This window comes from Mauremys mutica, chromosome 1 (assembly GCF_020497125.1).
Source record: "Mauremys mutica isolate MM-2020 ecotype Southern chromosome 1, ASM2049712v1, whole genome shotgun sequence".
NCBI lineage: Eukaryota > Metazoa > Chordata > Testudines > Geoemydidae > Mauremys > Mauremys mutica.
The window spans coordinates 42591167-42614797 of NC_059072.1; the positions used below are offsets into that span (position 1 = coordinate 42591167).

At 44.8% G+C, this 23631-nt stretch overlaps 1 protein-coding gene across 2 annotated transcripts in view; it reads right to left on the reverse strand.

Moving 5' to 3' along the window:
- The window catches only part of LOC123362041 (ADP-ribosylation factor-like protein 8B), a 44174-nt gene extending 22289 nt beyond the window's left edge, over positions 1–21885 (reverse strand). Inside the window, exons 1-2 of one of the 2 annotated variants that reach the window (XM_045002317.1) lie at positions 21499–21885; positions 11703–11783 (exon numbers count right to left, since the gene is read on the reverse strand). In XM_045002317.1, coding sequence (XP_044858252.1) covers positions 11703–11783; positions 21499–21621 — 204 coding nt within the window. In that variant the 5' untranslated portion in view covers positions 21622–21885. The remainder of the gene's footprint in view (positions 1–11702; positions 11784–21498) is intronic. The other variant, XM_045002318.1, reaches the window with a different exon arrangement.
- Between the last annotated feature and the right edge of the window lie 1746 nt (positions 21886–23631).

Sequence of the window (23631 nt, forward strand, 5' to 3'; positions counted from 1 at the left end):
TATCTCTGACCTCACATTTTTCCCCAATTTTATCGGCAGTGAGATTTATTTATTTAAGTAAGTTATGAAGGCACGGTCAGAATTTTACCAGTAGCAACTCGCCAACAAAATACTGCCTTAGACCGATGGCAGACTCACTCATAGAAACACTCATTTTACAAGGGCAATTATCGTTTTTTTTCTCAGCCCTGGCCTCCTGCCTGTCAGTAATGAACAATTAGTGAAGGGTACAAGTAGAGTAAGGGTATTTGTGTAGCCAGATGTGTATATTTGTCATATTTGAACAAAAATGTCTATATTTAGAGAGAATCTCTTTTGTCCCTTATCTCCTTTATTTATCAACCAATTTTGATAAAATTTGAAATGGAGTCAGTTTTTTCTCTCTCTCTCTCTTTTTAAAAAAAAAAAAAAGAGGCCCCTCATATTCCGAGGCCTTAAACTGTAGTTTAGTTATCTTATACCTTAATCTGGCACTGGTTCCAGCACAGCACTAAATGGGAGTGAGAAGGGCTGCTATCCCTGAGCTGCCTTCCCATGGGCTTCCACGCACTGCATAGGCAGCAGCTTCACTGAGGGAGCAGATTCCACAGCAAGTGGAGGGGCGGCCTCTGCTGGCAACAGCTAGACCTGCAGCTCAACCTGCCAGTGCCTGCCTCTGGTGGTTCCAGCCAGAACTGCAGCATCAGTTACAGCTCAGACAAAAATGCTGAGTTGCCAGGATCTTCCCATGAGATTGCAATAGACCAGTATTCATGCTGCAAAGTTGCTGGACTCACCAAAATACCAAAAGAGCTGGCAACACAGATGCCACTCCACCATCCTAGCTACACATCTCCTCTCCAGTTCCCTCTAATCCACTTCTGTGGGTCTCCCTCAATTTCCCGCTACCCCCCCCGCACAAACATTTCCCCACTCTGGGCCCCCTCACCCCAATACCTCTGCCTGCCACTCCCAGGCTCCTCTATTCCTCCACATCTTTCCATGTTCCCACCAACCTCGGGGTTCACTCACTCGCTACAGTACCCTTCCCTGTGATTACTTTCCACTTAAGCACTCAAGTAATAATTTGATTTCACTAATCAAAATATTTAGCCATCTTCAAGTTATAGATACAACCAATTTTGGTAAACTTCTTATAACTGGGGTATATAGCCAAATGAATTGCCACCTCCTTGGATTCCTTCTTAGAATTTAGATTGTTTGTTGTATTAATCTTACAACTAATTAATTTGATTATTTAATTTCAATCCAGTATTGAAGCTAACTTGTTGAGTAAACCGTGATTTGTTTTTTATTTGAAAGTTGTATTGTTTTAGTCTTAGTATTATTGAGTATTATTAACAGTATCTTAGCCTTGGGGATGTATTTGTGATTTTATTAAAACAATTAATCAAAAATAAAATGTATAAATATAACACAGCCACATTACTTTCAATGAGCAAACAAGGGTCTAGAAACTTTGAGGACCTGGGTGGACATCAGCTGGTCAACCTAAAATCCTGACCAGTTCCCCCTAATTAGCCTTTGTTTCTCACAATGCCTGAGAATACTTCATGTATTTAAATAGAAAAAGTGAACTGTGATTGCTAATAAGGTGCAATGGCCTGACACATGCAATGCAATGCAAATATTTTAGCTAGAGTGACTGATATGAAGAATTAAAAAAAAAAAAACCTCCTATCTGTACATTTTTTATAACGCAGTTTCTATTCAAAAGTAAAATATTTTCCCCCTGTTCTTGTCCTCCATTTTGAGTCTAGACACATGACATGGCACAGCAACCACTGGGCATGTTCATCTGGGCACTTCCAAGCTAACTGGGGATGGCAAGCTCATGGAGCCAAAGGCTGGGTTTTACCAAAGGTGATGCTGATTGTGGGGCAGTAGAACCAGGTGGGACAAACAGGGGCTTGGCAGGTGCTGCTTGTGCTGTAGACATGAGGAAGGGGTGGGCAAGGTAAGGAGGAACGGTTTAAGCTGAGGGGAGTAATGACTGGAAGTGCTGCATGAGAGGTAGTGACACTGATGTGAAGTTATGGCTAGCCTTTAATTTATACTAATGGTAGCATCCATAACCCCCCTGAAAACAACAAAAATACACAAGTTGGGGGGGAAGGGGGGAGGAGACGGGACACAAACTCAGCCTCCATGGTACATATTTAGAATAAAAAGCAGCATACCTGTTGTATACAGATGAGAGTCCCTCAGCCACTATTTCCTCTTCCCAGTTCAGTTGCCATGTCCTCTGCTATGTCTGGATCCTGGGTCCCCCCCAAATAGTTTCTGGTAGAGTTTTATGCACCCCTCAGTTGGACTTAGTGTTTTCTTTCTGATCCTCTTTGTCCCTTACCATTGCCATGAAAGGAACCTTGGTACTACCATATAGCACTTTGGGCTGGTTGGAGGGATGAGTTCTGAGGATTTGGTCCAATTCACCGTAGACCAGACATATTTTCCAGGCTTATTACTATTGTCACGGGCCTTGTCATATAGGAGCTTAAGCTCCTCTATCTTTTCTGAGCACTGCTTGCTGCTCTAGGTAATGCTAGTCTTGACTAGCTGCTCAGACAGCCCCACACCAAACCTACCAAGTTTACCTGACAATCAATCGCATCTGCACAAATTGCCACCAGTTCTCAAATGTTTGCCTCAGAGCAGTTGGCAGCACACTGATAGGAAGGCCTGCTCTGAGTCATGCTATTGATAGAAGCAGAATGAAGTCCAGTACAACGTTGCTGAAAAAGTTGGCACCTGAGAAAATAGCATATAAGAGAACACCATGACATGTGCCTGTGTGTAAAAGTAAATGGCTCATCCAGTCGCTAGCCCAACTCTGGGGAAGCTATGAAATTTAGGAGAACTGGACAGCAGAAATATTCTTCATGGGCTGCTCCCAATATCTATGGGAGCATTCCCACACCATTCCCCAATATAGAGTAGGATCATCCCCTGCTTTACAACTTGGGGAAGTTTGTTCTATAGCTCACCCAACATTTACCCTTCTTTCTAGAATATGGAAAAAAAAGAAGCATTTTATATCAAAATACAGTATTTTGTATTTCTGAAACATTTTGAAATAGCACACACGCCCTTGTGATTATGGCAGAATGTGGTTGTTGCTCAAGACATTAAACAAGGAAGGGGAGTAAATCAATTAAGATTTGTCATATCTTCAGAGGGAACTTTTTTTGTTTCAAAGAGATTTGGCTAGTTTGGATTATATTCTGCAATTGTGTTCATGTAAAATACATGGTATTATATACCCTAAAAAACCCACCCCTATGTTGAAAGAATGTTATTTAGGTTGCAAACTCAAACACTTGCTATTTAGAAAATACCAGATTCCCCTTGCCCCTTGTTCATCCATCCTCTGCACTAAGAAAGAAATGGATCCTACAGAAAAAATAGTTTGTGGTCATGTACTTAAAGGCTGTAGTATAAAGTTTATGCACAAGATGGCAGATTTAAGGTTTCACAGGAAACTGCAAAGCTCACATTTCCTAACTTTGAGTGCTGCTGTGCTTTGGTGTGGGCCCTGCCTTAGAACGTTCATGTTTATTCATACCTCTACCCCGATATAACGTTGCCCGATATAACACGAATTCAGATATAACGCGGTAAAGCAGCGCTCCGGGGGTGCCAGACTGCGCATGCCAGCGGATCAAAGCATGTTCGATATAACGTGGTTTCACCTATAACATAGTAAGATTTTTTGGCTCCCAAGGACAGCGTCCTATCGGGGTAGAGGTGTATTTGACATGCTGTCCAAATTTTCCCCACAAATGCAAACCACAGCAGAAAGATTGTGATATTTAAGTTCATATCTGAACCAAAATTTAACAGAATTTCATGGACCATTTCGGGGAGAGGGAAGCACATTTCTATAGTTTGAGGGCTTTCATTCTGCCTAATTTCAAAGGCCTTCTGCAAACAACTGAGATGTTAGATCTTCTAAAAAAAAAAGTTGGCAAGACTCTTTTATAATGCAATTGTTTAGGTAACCTAAATATATTGGTACCCAACAGCTCACCCTATGATTTTTCTACAAGCTAGTAACATTAAAAATGAATGCAAAAGATTAAAACATTGAAATGAATGGTTTAAGGTCTTATTTCCTATTTGTATAGCTTTAATACTTAAGAGTCCTAGTCATGGACCAGGAACCCATTGTACTAGGTGCTGTACAAACACAGAGCTTGTCTATATGGGAAAGTTTTGACAGTTATAATGATAAAGCTATTCCAGTATAGCCCACTAGTGTGGACACTCCTATTCCAGTAGAAAAGTGGCTTTTTTGGTTTAGATTAAACCCACCAAGAGAGACAAAACTAAACCAAAAAATAAAAAAGGTTCTCATCCCGGAATAAGAGTGGCCAGACAGGTTTGGGCAGTTTAACAACAGTTTAAATTAATATCTTAGACTATAAAAAACAAACAAAAAAAAAACCCTCACAAACTTTCTTGAGTAGGCAAGGCCTTCAACCAGGTGCAGGAAGCCCACAATTCCAGAGGGAAGAGAAACAATTTCCAAGAAATGGAGGAGAAAGAAGCAACGGGAACAGAAAAGACAGATCCAGGAAAAAAGGAGAAGTAGCAGATAACTCTTTATATATGAGACAGCACAGTAATTTGAATATATGCAATACTGCTCTAATTTAGATCAGTTAGAGCCAAAAGAAATTCCCTCAGCCCATCCTATAATTTTTGAACTTCTTCCATTTGAAGAAGTGTGGAGGGAAAGCTTTGGCCTTGCAGGGACTTTCCAGTGACAAATTAAATGAATGCAATAATAACACAAATAAAATAAGAATGTATTTACTGGAAAAAAAGATGACATGTTTTGACCTGAAACATCTAAAAAATAACATCGTCAGCTTAGACACTTACTCATAGACTTAAGGTCAGAAGGGACCACTATGATCATCTAGGCTGACCTCCTGCACAATGCAGGCCACAGAATCTCACCCACCCACTCATGGAACAAACCCCTAAGCTATGTCTGAGTTACTGAAGTCCTCAAATCGTGGTTTAAAGACCTCAAGGCGCAGAGAATCCTCCAGCAAGTGACCCATGCCCCACACTGCAGAGGAAGGCGAAAAACTTCCAGGGCCTCTGACAATGTTCCATGGAGGAAAATTCCTTCCCGACCCCAAATATGGCGATCAGCTAAACCCTGAACATGTGGGCAAGACTCACCAGCAAGCACCCAGGAAAGAATTCTCTGTAGTAACTCAGATCCATTAATATTAGGGATCTATTATTGACCACCTGACCAGGACAGTAATAGTGATGATGAAATGCTAAGGGAAATTAGAGAGGCTATCAAAATTAAGAACCCAATAATAGTGGGGAATTTCAATTATCCCCATATTGACTGGGAACATTTCACTTCAGGACGAAATGCAGAGATAAAATTTCTCGATACTTTAAATGACTGCTTCATGGAGCAGCTGGTATGGGAACCCACAAGGGGAGAGGCAACTCTAGATTTAATCCTGAGTGGAGCGCAGGAGCTGGTCCAAGAGGTAACTATAGCAGGACCGCTTGGAAATAGTGACCATAATACAATAGCATTCAACATCCCTGTGGTGGGAAGAACATCTCAACAGCCCAACACTGTGGCATTTAATTTCAAAAGGGGGAACTATGCAAAAATGAGGGGGTTAGTTAAACAAAAGTTAAAAGGTACAGTGACTAAAGTGAAATCCCTGCAAGCTGCATGGGTGCTTTTTAAAAACACCATTATAGAGGCCCAACTTCAATGTATACCCCAAATTAAGAAACACAGTAAAAGAACTAAAAAAGACCCACCGTGGCTTAACAACCATGTAAAAGAAGCAGTGAGAGATAAAAAGACTTCCTTTAAAAAGTGGAAGTCAAATCCTAGTGAGGCAAATAGAAAGGAGCACAAACACTGCCAACTTAAGTGCAAGAGTGAAATAAGAAAAGCCAAAGAGGAGTTTGAAGAACTGCTAGCCAAAAACTCCAAAAGGTAATAACAAAATGTTTTTTTAAGTCCATCAGAAGCAGGAAGCCTGCTAAACCACCAGTGGGGCCCCTCGATGATAGAGATAGGAAAGGAGCGCTTAAAGATGATATAGTAATTGCAGAGAAACTAAATGGATTCTTTGCTTCAGTCTTCACGGCTAAGGATGTTAGGGAGATTCCCAACCCTGAGCTGGCTTTTGTAGGTGACAAATCTGAAGAACTGTCACAGATTAAAGTGTCACTAGAGGAGGTTTTGGAATTAATTGATAAACTCAACATTAACAAGTCACCGGGACCAGATGGCATTCACCTAAGAGTTCTGAAAGAACTCAAATCTGAAGTTGCGGAATTATTAACTAAGATTTGTAACCTGTCCTTTAAATCGGCTTCGGTACCCAATGACTGGAAGTTAGCTAATGTAACGCCAATATTTAAAAAGGGCTCTAGAGGTGATCCCGGCAATTACAGACCGGTAAGTCTAACATCGGTACTAGGCAAATTAGTCGAAACAATAGTTAAGAATAGAATTGTCAGACACATAGAAAAACAAACTGTTGAGTAATAGTCAACATGGTTTCTGTAAAGGGAAATCGTGTCTTACTAATCTATTAGAGTTCTTTGAAGGGGTCAACAAACATGTGGACAAGGGGGATCCAGTGGACATAGTATACTTAGATTTCCAGAAAGCTTTTGACAAGGTCCCTCCCCAAAGGCTGTTACGTAAATTAAGCTGTCATGGGATAAAAGGGAAGGTCCTTTCATGGATTGAGAACTGGTTAAAAGATAGGGAACAAAAGGTAGAAATTAATGGTAAATTCTCAAAATGGAGAGGAGTAACTAGTGGTGTTCCCCAAGGGTCAGTCCTAGGACCCTATTCGATTTGTTCATAAATGATCTGGAGAAAGGGGTAAAAAGTGAGGTGGCAAAGTTTGCAGATGGTACTAAACTGCTCAAGATAGTTAAGACCAAAGCAGACTGTGAAGAACTTCAAAAAGGTCTCACAAAACTAAGTGATTGGGCAATAAAAGGGCAAATGAAATTTAATGTGGATAAATGTAAAGTAATGCACATTGGAAAATAACCCCAACTATACATATAATATGATGGGGGCTAATTTAGCTACAACGAGTCAGGAAAAAGATCTTGGCGTCATCGTGGATAGTTCTCTGAAGATGTCCACGCAGTGTGCAGAGGCGGTCAAAAAAGCAAACAGGATGTTAGGAATCATTAAAAAGGGGATAGAGAATAAGACTGAGAATATATTATTGCCCTTATATAAATCCATGGTACGCCCACATCTCGAATACTGTGTACAGATGTGGTGATCTCACCTCAAAAAAGATATACAGGCACTAGAAAAGGTTCAGAAAAGGGCAACAAAAATGATTAGGGGTTTGGAACGGGTTCCATATGAGGAGAGATTAAAGAGGCTAGGACTCTTCAGCTTGGAAAAGAGGAGACTAAGGGGGGATATGATAGAGGTATATAAAATCATGAGTGGTGTGGAGAAAGTGGATAAGGAAAAGTTATTCACTTATTCCCATAATACAAGAACTAGGGGTCATCAAATGAAATTAATAGGCAGCAGGTTTAAAACAAATAAAAGGAAGTTCTTCTTCACGCAGCGCACAGTCAACTTGCGGAACTCCTTACCTGAGGAGGTTGTGAAGGCTAGGACTATAACAGCATTTAAAAGAGAACTGGATAAATTCATGATGGTTAAGTCCATAAATGGCTATTAGCCAGGATGGGTAAGGAATGGTGTCCCTAGCCTTTGTTTGTCAGGCCTGGTCTACACTACGCATTTAAACCGAATTTAGCAGCGTTAAATCGATTTAACCCTGCACCCGTCCACACAATGAGGCCCTTTAGATCGATATAAAGGGCTCTTTAAACCAATTTCTGTACTCCTCCCCGACGAGAGGAGTAGTGCTGAAATTGGTATTGCCATGTCGGATTAGGGTTAGTGTGGCTGCAAATCGACGGTATTGGCCTCCGGGCAGTATCCCACAGTGCACCATTGTGACCGCTCTGGAAAGCGATCTGAAGTCGGATGCACTGGCCAGGTAGACAGGAAAAGCCCCGCGAACTTTTGAATTTCATTTCCTGTTTGCCCAGAGTGGAGCTCTGATCAGCACGGGTGGTGATGCAGTCCCAAATCCAAAAAGAGCTCCAGCATGGACCATAAGGGAGATATTGGATCTGATCGCTGTATGGGGAGACAAATCTGTTCTATCAGAGCTCCGTTACATAAGACAAAATGACAAAGCATTTGAAAAAATCTCCAGGCTATGATAGACAGAGGCCACAGCAGGGACTCAGCACAGTGCTGCGTGACAAGCGTAACGGAAAGCCAAAGAATCAAATGGACGCTCATGGAGGGAGGGAGGGGGTACTGAGGACTCCAGCTATCCCACAGTCCCCGCAGTCTCCAAAAAGCATTTGCATTCTTGGCTGAGCTCCAAATGCCGGAAGGGTCAAAAACATTTTCCCGGGTGTTTCAGGGTGTATGTCGTCAATTTACACCCTCCACCCACCCCCGAAAGAAAAGGGAAAAAATCATTTCTCGCCTTTTTTCAGTGTCACCCTATGTCTACTGCATGCTGCTGGTAGACGGGGTGCTGCAGCGCTGAACACCAGCATCCCCTTCCCGGTGGCAGATGGTACAATATGACTGCTATCCATCGTCATCATCAGCCCATGAGTGCTCCTGGCTGGCCTCGGTGAGGTCGGCCGGGGGCACCTGGGTAAAAATAGGAATGACTCCCGGTCATTCCCGGCAGATGGTACAAAAGGATTGGTAACCGTCCTCCATCAGCCCCGCCCCCGTCATGTCTAAAGAAAAGATTCTGTACTGCCTGGACTATCATAGCAACTGGAGGCTGCCTCCTCCTCATTTTATCTCACTAAAAAGTCAGTGTTTCTTATTCCTGCATTCTTTATTACTTCATCACACAAATGGGGGGACACTGCCACGGTAGCCCAGGAGGGTTGGGGGAGGAGGGAAGCAACAGGTGGGGTTGTTGCAGGGGCACCCCCTAGAATGGCATGCAGCTCATCATTTCTGCGGGATCTCTGGGGCTCTGACATGGAGTGGCTGTGCTCTTTGGTTCTCTAGTACACTTGCCCCATATTCTAGGCAGGACTGACTCTATTTTTAGACAAAACATAAAGAAGGGAATGACCAAGGGAGTCATTCCCATTTTTGTCCATGTGCCCCCGGCCGACCACAGAGACCAGCCAGGAGCACTCATGACAGCAGCAGACAGTACAAAAGGATTGATAACCGTCATTGCCAATTTCCAAATGCAAATGGTGCAAATGACTGATAACCATCATCTCATCGCCAATTTACAATGGCAGACGGTGCAACAGGGATGGTAATCGTCTCTGCTACCTTGCAAAGGCAAATGAATGCTGCTGTGTAGCACTGCCGTACCGTCTCTGTCAGCAGCATCCAGAACACATACGGTGACAGGGACAAAAGGCAAAACAGGCTTCATGGTTGCCATGCTATGGCGTCTGCCAGGGCAATCCAGGTGAAAAAGGGAGCGAAATGATTGTCTGCCGTTGCTTTCACGGAGGAAGGATTGAGTGACGACATTTACCCAGAATCACCTGCGACACTGTTTTTGCCCCATCATGCATTGGGATCTCAACCCAGAATTCCAATGAGTGGGGGAGACTGCGGGAACTATGGGATAGCTACCCACAGTGCAATGCTCCGGAAATCAACGCTAGCCTCGGTACATGGACTCACACCGCCGAATTAATGTGCTTAGTGTGGCCGCGTGCACTCGACTTTATACAATCCGTTTTAAAAAAACGGTTTCTGTAAAATCGGAATAATCCCGTAGTGTAGACATACCCTCAGAGGATGGAGATGGATGGCAGGAGAGTGATCACTTGATCATTGCCTGTTAGGTTCACTCCCTCTGGGGCACCTGGCATTGGCCACTGTCGATAGACAGATACTGGGCTAGGTGGACCTTTGGTCTGACCCGGTACGGCCGTTCTTATGTTCTTATCCCATCTAACATCCCATCACAGACCATTGGGCATATTTACCTGCTAATAATCAAAGATCAATTAATTGCCAAAATTAGGCTATTCCATCATACCATCCCCTCCATAAACTTATCAAGCTTAGTCTTGAAGCCAGATATGTCTTTTGCCCCCACTACTCCCCTTGGAAGGTTGTTCCAGAACTACCCTCCTGTAATGGTTAGAACCCTTCATAGAATCATAGAATATCAGGGTTGGAAGGGACCTCAGGAGGTCATCTAGTCCAACCCTCTGCTCAGAGCAGGACCAATCCCCAGACAAGTCTAAACTTCCTAGTGTCCAGTTTATATCCATTTGTTCTTGTGTCCACATTGGTACTAAGCTTAAATAATTCCTCTCCCTACCTGATATTTATCCCTCTGATATATTTATAAAGAGCAATCAGATCTCCCTTCAGCCTTCTTTTGGTTAGGCTAACCAAGCCAAGCTCCTTCAGTCTCCTTTCATACGACAGGTCTTCCATTCCTCGGATTATCTTAGTAGCCCTTCTCTGTATCTGTTTCAGTTTGAATTCATCCTTCTTAAACATGGGAGACCAGAACTGCACACAATATTCCAGATGAGGTCTCACCAGTGCCTTGTATAACGGTACTAACACCTCCTTATCTTTGCTGGAAATACCTCGCCTGATGCATCCTAAAACCGCATTAGCTTTTTTAATGGCCATATCACATAGGCGGCTCATAGTCATCCTGTGATCAACTAATACTCCAAGGTCCTTCTCCTCCTCTGTTACTTCCAACTGATGTGTCCCCAATTTATAACCAAAATTCTTGTTATTAATCCCTAAATGCACGACCTTGCATTTTTCACTATTAAATTTCATCCTATTACTATTACTCCAGTTTACAAGGTCATCCAGATCTTCCTGTATGACGTCCGGGTCCTTCTCTGTGTTAGCAATACCTCCCAGCTTTGTGTCATCTGCAAACTTTATTAGCACATTCCCGCTTTTTGTGCCAAGGTCAGTAATAAAAAGATTAAATAAGATTGGTCCCAAAACCAATCCCTGAGGAACTCCACTAGTAACCTCCTTCCAGCCTGATAGTTCACTTGTCTGCTTTTCCCCTGTACTGATGTTTTAACTGTAAGATTACTATATTTGAAAAAGATTAGAGGGGAAAAAAATCATCATCAGTTTAATCTGTGCATTGGACAGCACTTCATATAGTCAGATTCACTACTTCCTTGAATTGTCAAGTAAATTTTTTTCTGTTTTTCACACAGCAGGAGAGCACAGAGAAGATGATTAGTTCAAACATACAAGAGTTATTGAAAAGTCACAAGAATTGGCAAAGAGATGCAGTGGCTGGTGTAGAAAATAGTTTTAACTTTCTTTTTTAAATAGACTAAGTTTCACATTTGCTGGATTACTTTAATAATGTGTTGTTCACTATGTAGGTCTGTTTTCATAAAAGTGAACATACTTCTGTAGGTTTCTTGAAATAACTGACCACAGTGCATATTCAAAAGAAGTCTCAATAAAGTTTATTAAAAAGAATAATCCATCCTATTATTTCATGAGAAAAATGACAGCTGTCATCAATTATGCTAAGTGCAGCCATTTTCACCACACTCACATTCCATGCTAAAAATTTTGGTTTTAATAGTTATTGTCTCTTTTGTATAATTCAGACAAGAACACTTACCTTTATGGTAACATTTCCTTTTGTTATTTTTCTCATATTGAAGCCTACTGTAGGAATCATATCTTCTGTGAACTGCCCTGACTGGAAAAAAAAAAGGGGGGTTATAATTAAAACAACTAATTAAGAACTAATACATTCAGCATTTGTAATCTAGATAATCTTTCATTTTCACAACACAAATTGAGAATTATGTAAATTATTTAAAATAACATGAACCAGTGCTTTGATTAACACACTGTCCTGCCACTGTGAGAAAACTGACTTATGTCCGGCCTCTTGTTCCTAGACTGATTATCCTGAGTAGTCAAAGAAACTCTCAACACGCTTCATCTGGTTCCTTTAGCTAATCTGGGGGCAGCACTGTTGGATTACTATGAGGCCTTGACAACACTAGGATGTTTCTCCTGAAGTTCCTCACCATTGTTACCATGGGTTCAGCTCCACCAAAGGTAACAACGGTGAAAGGGGTGATCCTGCAGGGAGTAACTGGTATTTTGAGTAGCTTGGTGTTGGAAGCACCACCTACCCTCGAGTTCTTACTATTACTGCAATAAGTGGAACTGAATGAGTAATAATTTGGGAAATTTTAGGAAAATACTCTCTCATACAAAAGGTTAAGGGAAGTCCTGTCCAGTGCCTCACAGTTGAAATGAACATTGCTACAATAAAGGAACTTAGTTTTTGTTAAAGCGCACTTTACCATAGTACCATGAAAGAGGAGGGGGTGGAAAATGAGAACATAAGTAGAGGACTCACTATGCCCTCTCCACCCATCACCTCCAAAAATGTACCTTTAATAAATATAGTAGGCATTTTGTCCCACGAACAACATTATATTGGAGCTATTTTCTATACTACTTAACAACTGACTGATTCCTAATGTTATCGCTGGTCACACCAGACCTGCTGCATCTTTCGCCTTCATTAACTGGGGTTAAGAGGCTAGATTCCATCACTCTATCCTTTATCAACCAACTATGGTAAACCAGTTTTAGTCCGAGGCAGGGTTTCTCAAACGGAGTCGCCACTTCTGTAGGGAAAGCCCCTGATGGGCCGAGACGGTGTGTTTACCTGTCCCGTCCGCAGGTCCGGCCGATCGCGGCTCCCACTGGCCGCGGATCGCTGCTCTGGGCCAACGGAAGCTACTGTAAGCGGCTCGGGCCAAGGGACGTACTGGCCACTGCTTCCAGCAACTCCCATTAGCCCGGAGCAGCGATCCGCGGCCAGTGGGAGCCGCGATCGGCCGGACCTGCGGACGGGGCAGGTAAACACACCGGCCCGACCCGACAGGGGCTTTCCCTACAGAAGCGGCGACCCTTGTTTGAGAAACCCTGGTCTAGGGCTTAAAAAGTCACACAACTTTCAATAGAGATCTGTTACTCTCACTTGATTTTTTTTTAATGTTCTCTATCTTTCAGATTAAAACAACTTCTATTAGTTAGTTCCTTGGTTTGTTCAGGGTATATTGTTCAGAGGATACCAAACTTCTCTATAGGCAATCCTATGGATACATTTTCTCCCATGCTTTGCCCCCATCTTTTGTTTCTGTGTCTCTCGCTCGTTCTTCGTTTCAGTCACTGTCATAAACATACAGCTAAGGGTAGCATTTAATTCCTCTTTTACCTGTAAAGGGTTAAGAAGCTCAGATAACCTGGGTGGCACCTGACCAAAAGGACCAATAAGGGGAGAAGATACTTTCAAATCTGTGGGGGAAGATTTTGTGTCTGTGTCTCCCGGAGTCAACAAGGAAACAGGGCAGGGAAAATACATCTCCCTAAGCCATATCTGAACTAAGCATCTAGTCTTGCAAGACTAGAAAGTAATAGCAAAGAAATCAGTTAGATTACATTTCTTGTTTTAGCTTGTGAATTTTCCCTGTGCTAAGAGGGAGGTTTATCCCTGTTTTTGTAACTTTAAAGTTTTGCCTAGAGAGGAAATCCTCTATATTTTTGAGTCTTCTGTTATTCTGTAAAGTACTTATCATTCTGATTTTACAGAGGTGATTCTTTTACCTTTTCTTTAATTAAAACTCTTCTTTTAAGAACCCAATTGATTTTTCATTGTTCTTAAGATCCAAGGGTTTGGGTCGGGTTCACCTGTACCAATTGGTGAGACTATTATTCTCAAGCCTTCCCCAGGAAAGGGGGTGCAGAACTTGGAGGAATATTTTGGGGGGAATAGGACCCCAGGTGGTCCTTTCTCTGATTCTTTGTCTAAATCACTTGATGGTAGCAGCATACTGTTCAAGGCAAGGTGGAATTTGTGCCTTGGCAAAGTTTTTAACCTAAGCTGGTAAAAATAAGCTTAGGGGGTCTTTCATGTGGGTCCCCACATCTGTACCCCAGAGTTCAGAGTAGGGAAGGAACCCTTGACAGTCACTTTCTATAAATGCCTCTACGTGCAAAAATCATCACTAAACACAATTGTACCTGTGCTCCTATATAAAACCACATGCCTAGCAGCAACAGAAGCAGAAATTTGGAATTGAATAATATCAGACAAAGCCTAGTTAGTTTCAATCTTCTTTTAAAGACATTGGTCTAATTTGTTCAATATTTTGTGCTGAACTGACTTTCAAAGCGAGAAACCAGAAGAAATGTGATTATTCTTTAAATACTGAATCTTGGAGGGAGGGGGAGGTGAGTAGATAATTACACTAAGAATCCATTAAAAATCATGATTTTGATAAATCCTAAGAAAGTAAGCCTTCCATTTTTATTAGTAAAGTATACATCAGACATTTTAAATAGGAAGACATACCAGTACGTAATAAAATAAAAGGTAAAACTGCTCTGGTATTGGAGATACAATGTATATATTGAGGTCCTCAAATAGTTAATGTCTCCTGTTTAGATATTTGGCCTTATCTTTCTGAGATATTTCTATTATGGTAGAAAGGAAACAGTTACAAGCTGGACAACATTATTTTTATAGTTCTCTTCTCCATATACAACCTTGGACTTTCTAGCTGAAAGACAAGGGGTGGGGGCAGGGGTGTGGGGGGGGGAGAGATTACTAATCGTTGCCCAATTAACATATAGTTTCTTATCAAGGAATCTGTTGTGATAAGATTATTTGTTTCAAGCGCTATAAGGAGCCTTGAAGTGAAAAGAATAAGTCCAATAAAACAGACTATTTCCTGGGAAGGTCCCACAAGATACATATCTTGTTTTTGTAATATTCAGGGGTGTGAAGTCAGACATCCTTATTCTATCATATTTCAATAAAAAGAAACAAACGACAATCTGAAGGAAACAATAGATTTGATGCTTGAGGGGTTTGAAATGAATTTTTCATAGCTTCCAAAGCCAGAAGTGACCATTGTAATCATCTAGTCTGAATGCTTGTCTTACACATGCTTACAAATATAGATTTATAAATGCTTTGGGATACTAAATGCCTCCAAATACTGAGTTACCATAACTATATGGACTATTTTCATTAACAGTCACTCTTACCATTAACAATGGCCCACATTCTGCTCTATTATACAGGCTCAAATCCAAAATAACTCCTTTACAGACAGTGGAATTTGTCTGGATTTACACTAGTAGAACAGGGCAAAATCTTGCCCAAGCTCTTCAGGGCAGGGACTGTCTCACAATGTGTTTGTACATGGCTTAGCACAGTGGAACCCTGACAAGGATCTCTGAAGTTACTGCAATACAAACAATATCCTACCACTGTGTTTTATGGTCCACCACAGTTTGGGTTTAATACACTCAGTCCCTTGTCATGATGGTTTCTCTTTCCCTCCCCTCCCCACTTCCAATCCCCTCCCCTCAGGTCCATTGTACACCTCTACCCCAATAGAATGCAACCTGATAGAACATGAATTCGGATATAACGCGGTAAAGCAGCGGGGAGCCCCGGGCCCTTTAAAACGCCACCCGAGCCCCGCTGCTTTACCGAGTTATATCCAAATTTGTGTGGAGCCCCGAGCCCTTTAAATCCCTGCCCAAGCCCTGCTGCCAGAGCTCCGGCAGTAATTTAAAGGGACCAGGGCTCCCCACAGCAGCTGGAGCACTGGGCCCTTTAAATCCCCGCTGGGGCTCTGGCAGCCAGGTTTGGGCGGTGATTTAAAGGGCCAGAGGCTCCATCCACTGCGGGGAGCCCCGGGCCCTTTAAATCCCCGACCAAGCCCCGCTGCCAGAGCTCTGGCAGCGGCTGGAGCACCGAGCCCTTTAAATCACCGCCAGGGAAGCCGGTCCAGTCCAGCATGGCATACCGGCCCGAACCGATATAACGTGGTCTCACCTATAAGGTGGTGAGATTTTTTGGCTCCCAAGGACCACGTTATATCGGGGTAGAAGTGTATTCAAGAATAATCCACTGTGAATCACTTATCCTGGACTGTTTACTTCAGAACTGGTTCCCAACCAACCCTTCTCTATCATGACACCTTATCTCATAGAATCATAGAATCTCAGGGTTGGAAGGGACCTCAGGAGGTCATCTAGTCCAACCCCCTGCTCAAAGCAGGACCAAACCCAACTAAATCATCCCAGCCAGGGCTTTGTCAAGCCTGACCTTAAAAACCTCTAAGGAAGGAGATTCCACTACCTCCCTAGGTAACCCATTCCAGTTCTTCACCACCCTACTAGTGAAAAAGTTTTTCCTAATGTCCAACCTAAACCTCCCCCTCTGCAACTTGAGACCATTACTCCTTGTTCTGTCAACTTGAAGGACACAATACATGTGCTTTTCCATAGCTGCAATCTGTGCCCTTCCCCAAATCAGAAACCATGGTGAAAAGTGATTCATTTCATAACATTCTTCTTAGACTGCATCTGTGCTGGCAGAAATTAGACGTAATTTTTCACTAGTGCATCTCCACTGATTATAGCAATGACAGAAACTGTAGTGTGCACCGTGCAGATTTTTTTTTTCTACCACCACATTGTCTAGCCCATTCGGATTGGAATTACATAACATGACAAGAAGAAGTTGAGAGTCCTGTCCAACACTGCTACCACTGGTTGAGCTGTAATGTGATGTCTTATAGCCACAGAGTTTGCTAATGTAAATGCAGCCCAAAATCAAAAGGTGTCATTTCTTAGCTAACTTGTTCTCCTCTAACCTACAGCAAAAGGTTTAGAGCAGGGGTCGGCAACCTCTGGCACGTGGCTTGCCAGGGTAAGTACCCTGGCGGGCCAGGCCAGTTTGTTTACCTGCCACGTCGGCAGGTTTGGCCGATCACGGCTCCCACTGATCACGGTTTGCTGTCTCAGGCGAATGGGGGCAGCGGGAAGACGCGGCCAGCACATTCCTCGCCTGCGCCGCTTCCTGACGCCCCCACCGGCCTGGGATGGCGAACTGCGGCCAGTGGGAGCCGCGATCGGCCGAACCTGCCAATGCAGAAGGTAAACAAACTGGCCCGGCCCACCAGGGTGCTTACCCTGGTGAGCCGCGTGCCAGAGGTTGCCATCCCCTGGTTTAGAGTTTGTGCCAGTCCTAGTATACCTGCAGAGAGCATCATAAACACACTGTTAGTGGGAAGTCAACTCCTTGCAATGTAAATCATTAAGCACTAACACCTGCAGTTTTTATTACACTGGTGCTGTCGTCTTATTGTAAGACTATTTCCATTTTTGCAATGGTTGCAAGTGGCAAGCTGATTTATTGTTTGCCAAGCAAGAACTCCCAAGGGCAGAGCAAGCCCTTGTGAGCTGAATGCTCCTCAGCTGGAGACTAGATTAACAGCAGCACCGCTGAGGCCCATATCATCAGATCACCCGAATGCCAGATATGTCAGCAAACTGCCTTTTACAATCTGAACTGCAGACATCTTTTTCTGTTTGCTGATTGATGGTCTTCCCCACAATATACCCTCCCATTGGCCCGCTGCTAGCCTCATTCTCCAATACCTGCACGCTTCTCTTTATTCTTCCATCTTTTTTCCCTTCTATCCTGCTTCCTTCCTCCTCTGATCTCACCCCCCACATACCCCGCCGCCATTTCCCTTCATTGCACCTTGGTCCCCATATTATAAAGTAAAACAAAAAACAAATGTGGGACTAAAGTTGTGTGATTACCACCACCCCAATCACTTGCTTATATCTTGTATTCCTTCCTCCCATGCTTCCTCTGTTTTTTGTCGTCTTAAACTGCCATCTTTTCAGGGTAGGGACTGGCTCTTGAAGTGTCTATATGGGTGTTACTGCAACATAAGTTAGTAGTAACTGTCAAGGCTGATTCCCCACTCTGGCACTTTGAGTGCAGAAGGTGGGGGGCCCGCAAAGATTCTAAAAAGTAATACTGGTCATTCCAGGCTGGTATTAAACTCCCAAGGTTACAGATTTTCTTTAATCTTGGATGGGTAGATGCTGCCACCACACAAGTGCAGAACCCCTTTAAGAGCCCAGGAAGGCGCACTTGGGAATTCTTTCCATGGGGGTACTCTCAACCCTTTCACTCCCCCTCCGGGGAAGAGCTGAGAAAGAAAACAAAGGAAATCAGCTGTTGCCAACAGCTAATTAAACAACATATGCACAAACCTCTTAGGGGACACACACAAAAAAACCAATCCTGTTCTTAAAAAAAAGGTAAATTTTATTAAAAACAAAAAGAAAGAAAATACATCTGGAACTTGGGCTATTGCTAGAATTTAAAAGAGCCAATATAATAATTAAGCATCAAGAATGGTGTTCTTGAGGTCCAGCTTAAAGGTTACAAGCAAAACAAAAGCATTTGCGGGTTAGCACAGAGGAGTCCACAAGCCATAAAGAAATAAAAGAAATAACCCTAATCGCATCTTCCTAGACAGTCCCTGATTTACTTACATATCTGGGGTTCAAATAAGTAGTTCTAGGTATGATCTGATGATTTTCCATACCTGGTTTAAAGCTTCTTATAGCATTGCTGCTATGTGTCTCCTCTCTACAGAGAGCAACAGACAGGAAAAGTTTTTTCCCCAATTTTAAAAAGTTCTAGCCCTCCCATTGGCTCTTTTGGTCAGGTGCCCACTCACTTACCTTTACCTATGCATGCAGTCAGACTTTTTAACCCTTTACAGATAAAGCAAGTTGAGAACAGCTACCAAGAGAGATTCTACGCTGACTGGCTGGCTGGGTGTCCACAAAATGAGCTACCCCCCTTCATTTATCACAGTAACAATGACAGGCAAAATGGAGACAATGGGACGCACTGGGAAGCCAAAGGAAAGATTAACTTTGAGTAACAATAGATAAACAGATAGATAAGACAGATAGATAGCTTAGCTGATCAGTACATACTGATAAGTAGGGCTGGTCAAAAGTTTTGATAGAACAATTTTCCATCAGAAAACGCTGATCTGATGGAATCAAAATGTTCCATGGGAATGTGTCAATTCCACTGAAACTTTCGAAAGAAGTCACACAGAATGGCAGACCGGCTAGTCAGCTCCTAAGTTCCCTCAAAGCTGCACGGCAGCCTATTAAGCACCACGCAGCCCTGCGCAGCGCGAGATGCCTCTCCCCACTGGCCTCAACTCAGCCCAGCCCCAGCCCTGCCACAGCCTGGGGGAGAGGTGCCCCTCCCCTAGCCCCGGCCTGGACTTACCATGGCCACGGGAGAGGTGCCTGTCCTGCAGCCCCAGCCCAGGTGCTGCTGCAGGGAGAGAGAACTGGGGAGAGTCCTCTCTCCCCACTGCAGCCTCGAGGCAGCCTGTACCCCAAACTTCTCATTCCTGGCCCCACCCCAGAGCTTGCACCCCCAGCTGGAGCCCTCACCCCTGCACCCTAGCCTTCTGCCCCAGCCCTGAACTCCTCGTCCTCGGCTCCACCCCAGAGTCCTCACTCCCTCCGCACCTCAACCCTCTGCCCCTGCCCTGAACCCCCTACCACACTCCAAACCCCTCGGCCCCACCCCCGCCATATGAATTTTGTTATGTGCACCAATATGGAGGTGATGTGTCACACATTGCCTTCGTATTGCTGCACAAATCGAAATTTATTCCGCACATGCGTGGTCAGCTCCTCAGATCACTACATGCTGGCCAGCTTGCCTATTACCTAGCTCCTTGGCTGCCATAACATAATAGTTAAAATCTTTCAACCTTTATATTACATTATAAAAGTCTTGTTGATTGTAATGTTATAAAGTCAAAACTAAATGTTTCGACCTTATCAAACTAAAATGTTTTGACGCAGTCAAAATAAAATGTAATTTGGATTCTTCCAAAATGAACTTACAGAATTTTGCTCCAGTGGACATTTTGAAAAATTATTGTTATATTCCTATTCTAAATACATTTTGGAATTTCCTACAGAAAAGTTATTCCATGTTCCAAACAGCTCTAATATTCAGTCAGCATGGCCCAGAGCAGCGATCTGCTGCCACTGGGAGCCAGGATCGGCCTGACCTGCAGACAGGGCAGGTAAACAAACCAGCCCGGCCCGCCAGGGGCTCTCTCTACACAAGCCCAGACCCCTGTTTGAGAAACCCTGGACTAAAACATTATTTTATCAGGTGCATTTTGGCTAGATAGGAGGTGTTGATGTGAGGATTTATATAAACAAAACACTATTTTATTGTAGAAAAAGTGACTTTGTATAATGTACAAATATCCTTTGCCTGGGGGATTCGCAGCGAGATGGATGAACACCTGATAATCAAAAAGCTATTTTCTCATTAATCAAAAAGTTACTTTAAACTCACATCTGTTGTTGGTGTGATATTAAAGTGGCTGCGAAATGGTCACTGTCCCAGGGTTCTTCCCATCCCCCACTCGCTACAGAGATCTTATGACAGGATAAGGACTTCACCACAGGCAATAAACCTCTCTTGTGAGGGGATGGGGAGGTGAACAGGAGGGAAGAGAGGTGCCAGGCATTCAGCTACAAGGCACTAGAAATCCTAACAAAGTTTCTAGCAACCATCTGCTTCCCAGCTTCAAATACAAACCATGTTCCCCCCACATACTACTACAAGTGTTCTCAACCTTTTTCTTTTTGGGGCCCTCTTCCCCAACATGCTATAAAAACTCCATGGCCCAGCTGTGCCACAACTGTTTTTCTGCATATAAATGCCAGAGCCTCCAGTAGAGGGTAGAAGGGAGGGCAATTGCCTTAGGCCCCCCACTACAGGGGGCACCACAAAGCTAAGTTGCTCAGCCTTCAGCTTCAGCCTGGAGTAGCGGGGGGGCCCCGGGGCTGCAATCCCATGTGAAAAGGCTTCAGCTTTCTGTCCTGGGCCCTAGCGAGTCTAATGCCAGCCATGCTTGGCGGACCACCTGAAACCCACTCACAGCCCCCCAGGGTGCCCCAGACCCCAAACCACTATAGTACTACACACTGCCCTAATGGCTTACTCCCAGGAGGGAAACCAACCACAGGCAAGGTTCATCCAGCAGGCAGGGCTGGGGGCCTGCTGCATCCAAACCCAGGGACAGACTGCCTCCATTTTCCCTAAAGAGAGACAGTCCCAGACATGGCCCTCTCGCAGCAGAGGGTCTCCCTGTCCCCTTAAAGAGACCCAGCCCCCCCCCAGCCCAGTGACAGGGTCCCAGACACAGCCCCCGGCCTCCCTAAAGAGACCCAGCCCCCCACGCCACCCCAGAGACATTGCCCCCCACCCATCCAGACAGAGCTCCCCCGCCTGCCAGAGACACCCTCCCATCTCATTAAAGGTACAGCCCCAGAGACAGAGCCCCCCGCCTCATTAGTGACAGCTCCTGCCCGCCCCAGAGACAGGCCCCCCCTGCCTCATTAGAGACACAGCCTCCTCCCCCCGCCCCAGGAGGGCCCGGGCCATGGCCCCCTTCTCCCGGGGACCGACGAGCACGCCGCGGGGAGGCCGTGGCCGGGCGCCGTACCGCCAGCACGGTGAGCAGGGTGGTCTTGCCCGAGTACTGCAGCCCCACCAGGGTGAGCTCCATCTCCTCCTTCCAGAACAGCGAGCGCAGCCACTCCAGCAGCCGGGCCACCAGCGTCAGCATCCCGGCCAGCGCCCCCGACGCGCCTCCCAGCTCTGGCGGCACCGCGGGCTCAGCGGGGCAGCGGCGGGCTCCGGGTCCCGGCGGTGGCGGCTGCGCTGGGGTCGGAGCAGCTGAGCGGGGAGCGGCACGTGATCCCAGCCACCGCCCTTCTCCCCAGGCTGCCGCTGGCTGAGTCGCCGCAGACTGGGAGGGGCTCGGGACGGCGCGGCCGGGCGGGTCTCAGCGGCACGTGGGCTGCGGGAAAGGGGGATGAGCCTGGGGGCGATAGGCTGGGTCCCCGCGGGGGTGTCACTCCGGGCGGGGGGTCACGTGGGGGGTGACAGGCTGGGCCCCCGCGGGGGGGTCAGTGAGGGGCGGGGCCCCGGCGTCACGTGAGGGCTGACAGGGTGGGTCCTGGGGGGAGGAGGGTCGTTGAGCGGTGGGGATTAGGGGAGGGGGGGTCACAGGGTGAGTGTCACTGAGGGGCTGGGTGGAGGGGGTCACGTGAGGGGTGGTAGGCTGGGTCCCTTCAAGGTAGGGTTGCCAAGTTTGGTGTGAGGTATTCCTGGAGGTTTCAGCACATGACAATCATTAATTAAACATAATTTTTTAATTCCTGGAGAATCCAGGACAGTCCTGAAGGGTTGTTAACCCTACTTCAAGGGGTTTATTACTGAAGGGTGGGAGGGTCGCATAAGGAGCAAAAGAGTGGATCCTTACAGGATGGGTCTTGGCTGAGAGGTAGGGATCAAGTGACAGGGTGGGCCCTCACAGCGGGGACCGAGGGGTGGGGGAATCATGGGTTGACAAGTGGGTCTTCATGGAGGGTTACTGAGGGGCAAGGCACTGGCCCTGTATAGAGTGTTGTGCAGGGGCTGCAAAGCTTAGTGCTTGGGGTCTTGTGGCACTATCCTAGTTCTTGGGAGACTCAAGGTTCAGGTCCCCACTCTGCCATTGATTTCCTGTCTGACCTTAGGCAAGTCACTTAGCCCTCTGTGCCTCAGTTTCCCCTCTGTACAATGGGGATTGCAGACCTACCCTGCCTCACAAAATAGTGGGAGAATCAATACATTAACATTATAAAGCACTCAGATATTATAGTGATAGGGGCCAGAGAAGTACCTAAGATAGACAAGGCTGGTGCAGTGCAGGGAAGGGAGGTGTGACTGGTGATGGCCTGGGGTCCATGCAGGGGGCATCATCTTTAGGTGTTGGGGCAGTTTACAATTGGAATACCTCACCCCTCTGTCAATAATGCCAGCTTCCATGCCCCCTTGATCCACATCTCCTATAGCCAACTGAATGCCTTTTCCCATACTACCCCTCATGTAGATAACAGTTGTTAAATTCTGGTCACTAGGTCCTATCCTCTCATTCAAAATCTTTGTTGAGACTCATGTTTTCATGATACCCATTTGAAGTGACATGCTAGCCTGTAGTTAACCAGATGTTAATGCCCATAAAGTGGATTTTCACTATCACAAGGAACTTCCTTTTGTTTGCAACTGATAAGGAAGCACACTAATACTCACCATGTTATTTTGACTCATAATATTGCACAAAACCTTATGTTTCCCCTATATATACAAGACCTATCACACACTGAATCTGGGTGCATATGTCAACCTGAAATTATTTGTTAACGTTGCTGACATTATAATTAAAGTTCTGCATTATACAGAGGGACATTACTGGGTTGGGTGTCATTTCCTCGCTTGTTAGAAGCAGAAGAAAATTCCTTTTGACAACGCATCTGTCACTAGCAGTAGAAACGTTGTGTAGCATTATGATATGGTTGAAATGTCCCATAATTTGGAATTTCCTTGCTTTTTAGGGTTTGGGGATATGTCACACATTCTTAATTATGTTTATTACCATAATGCATAGGGGACGACAATAAAAAAACAAGGTGGACAGTGCTTGGCACAATGGGAAACAGAGTAGTAGACAGTCTTTACCCTGCAGAGCTCAATATCTAAACACAAAATAGGGAAAGAGGATATAGCATGCAAGCAATGTGAACAGCATAAT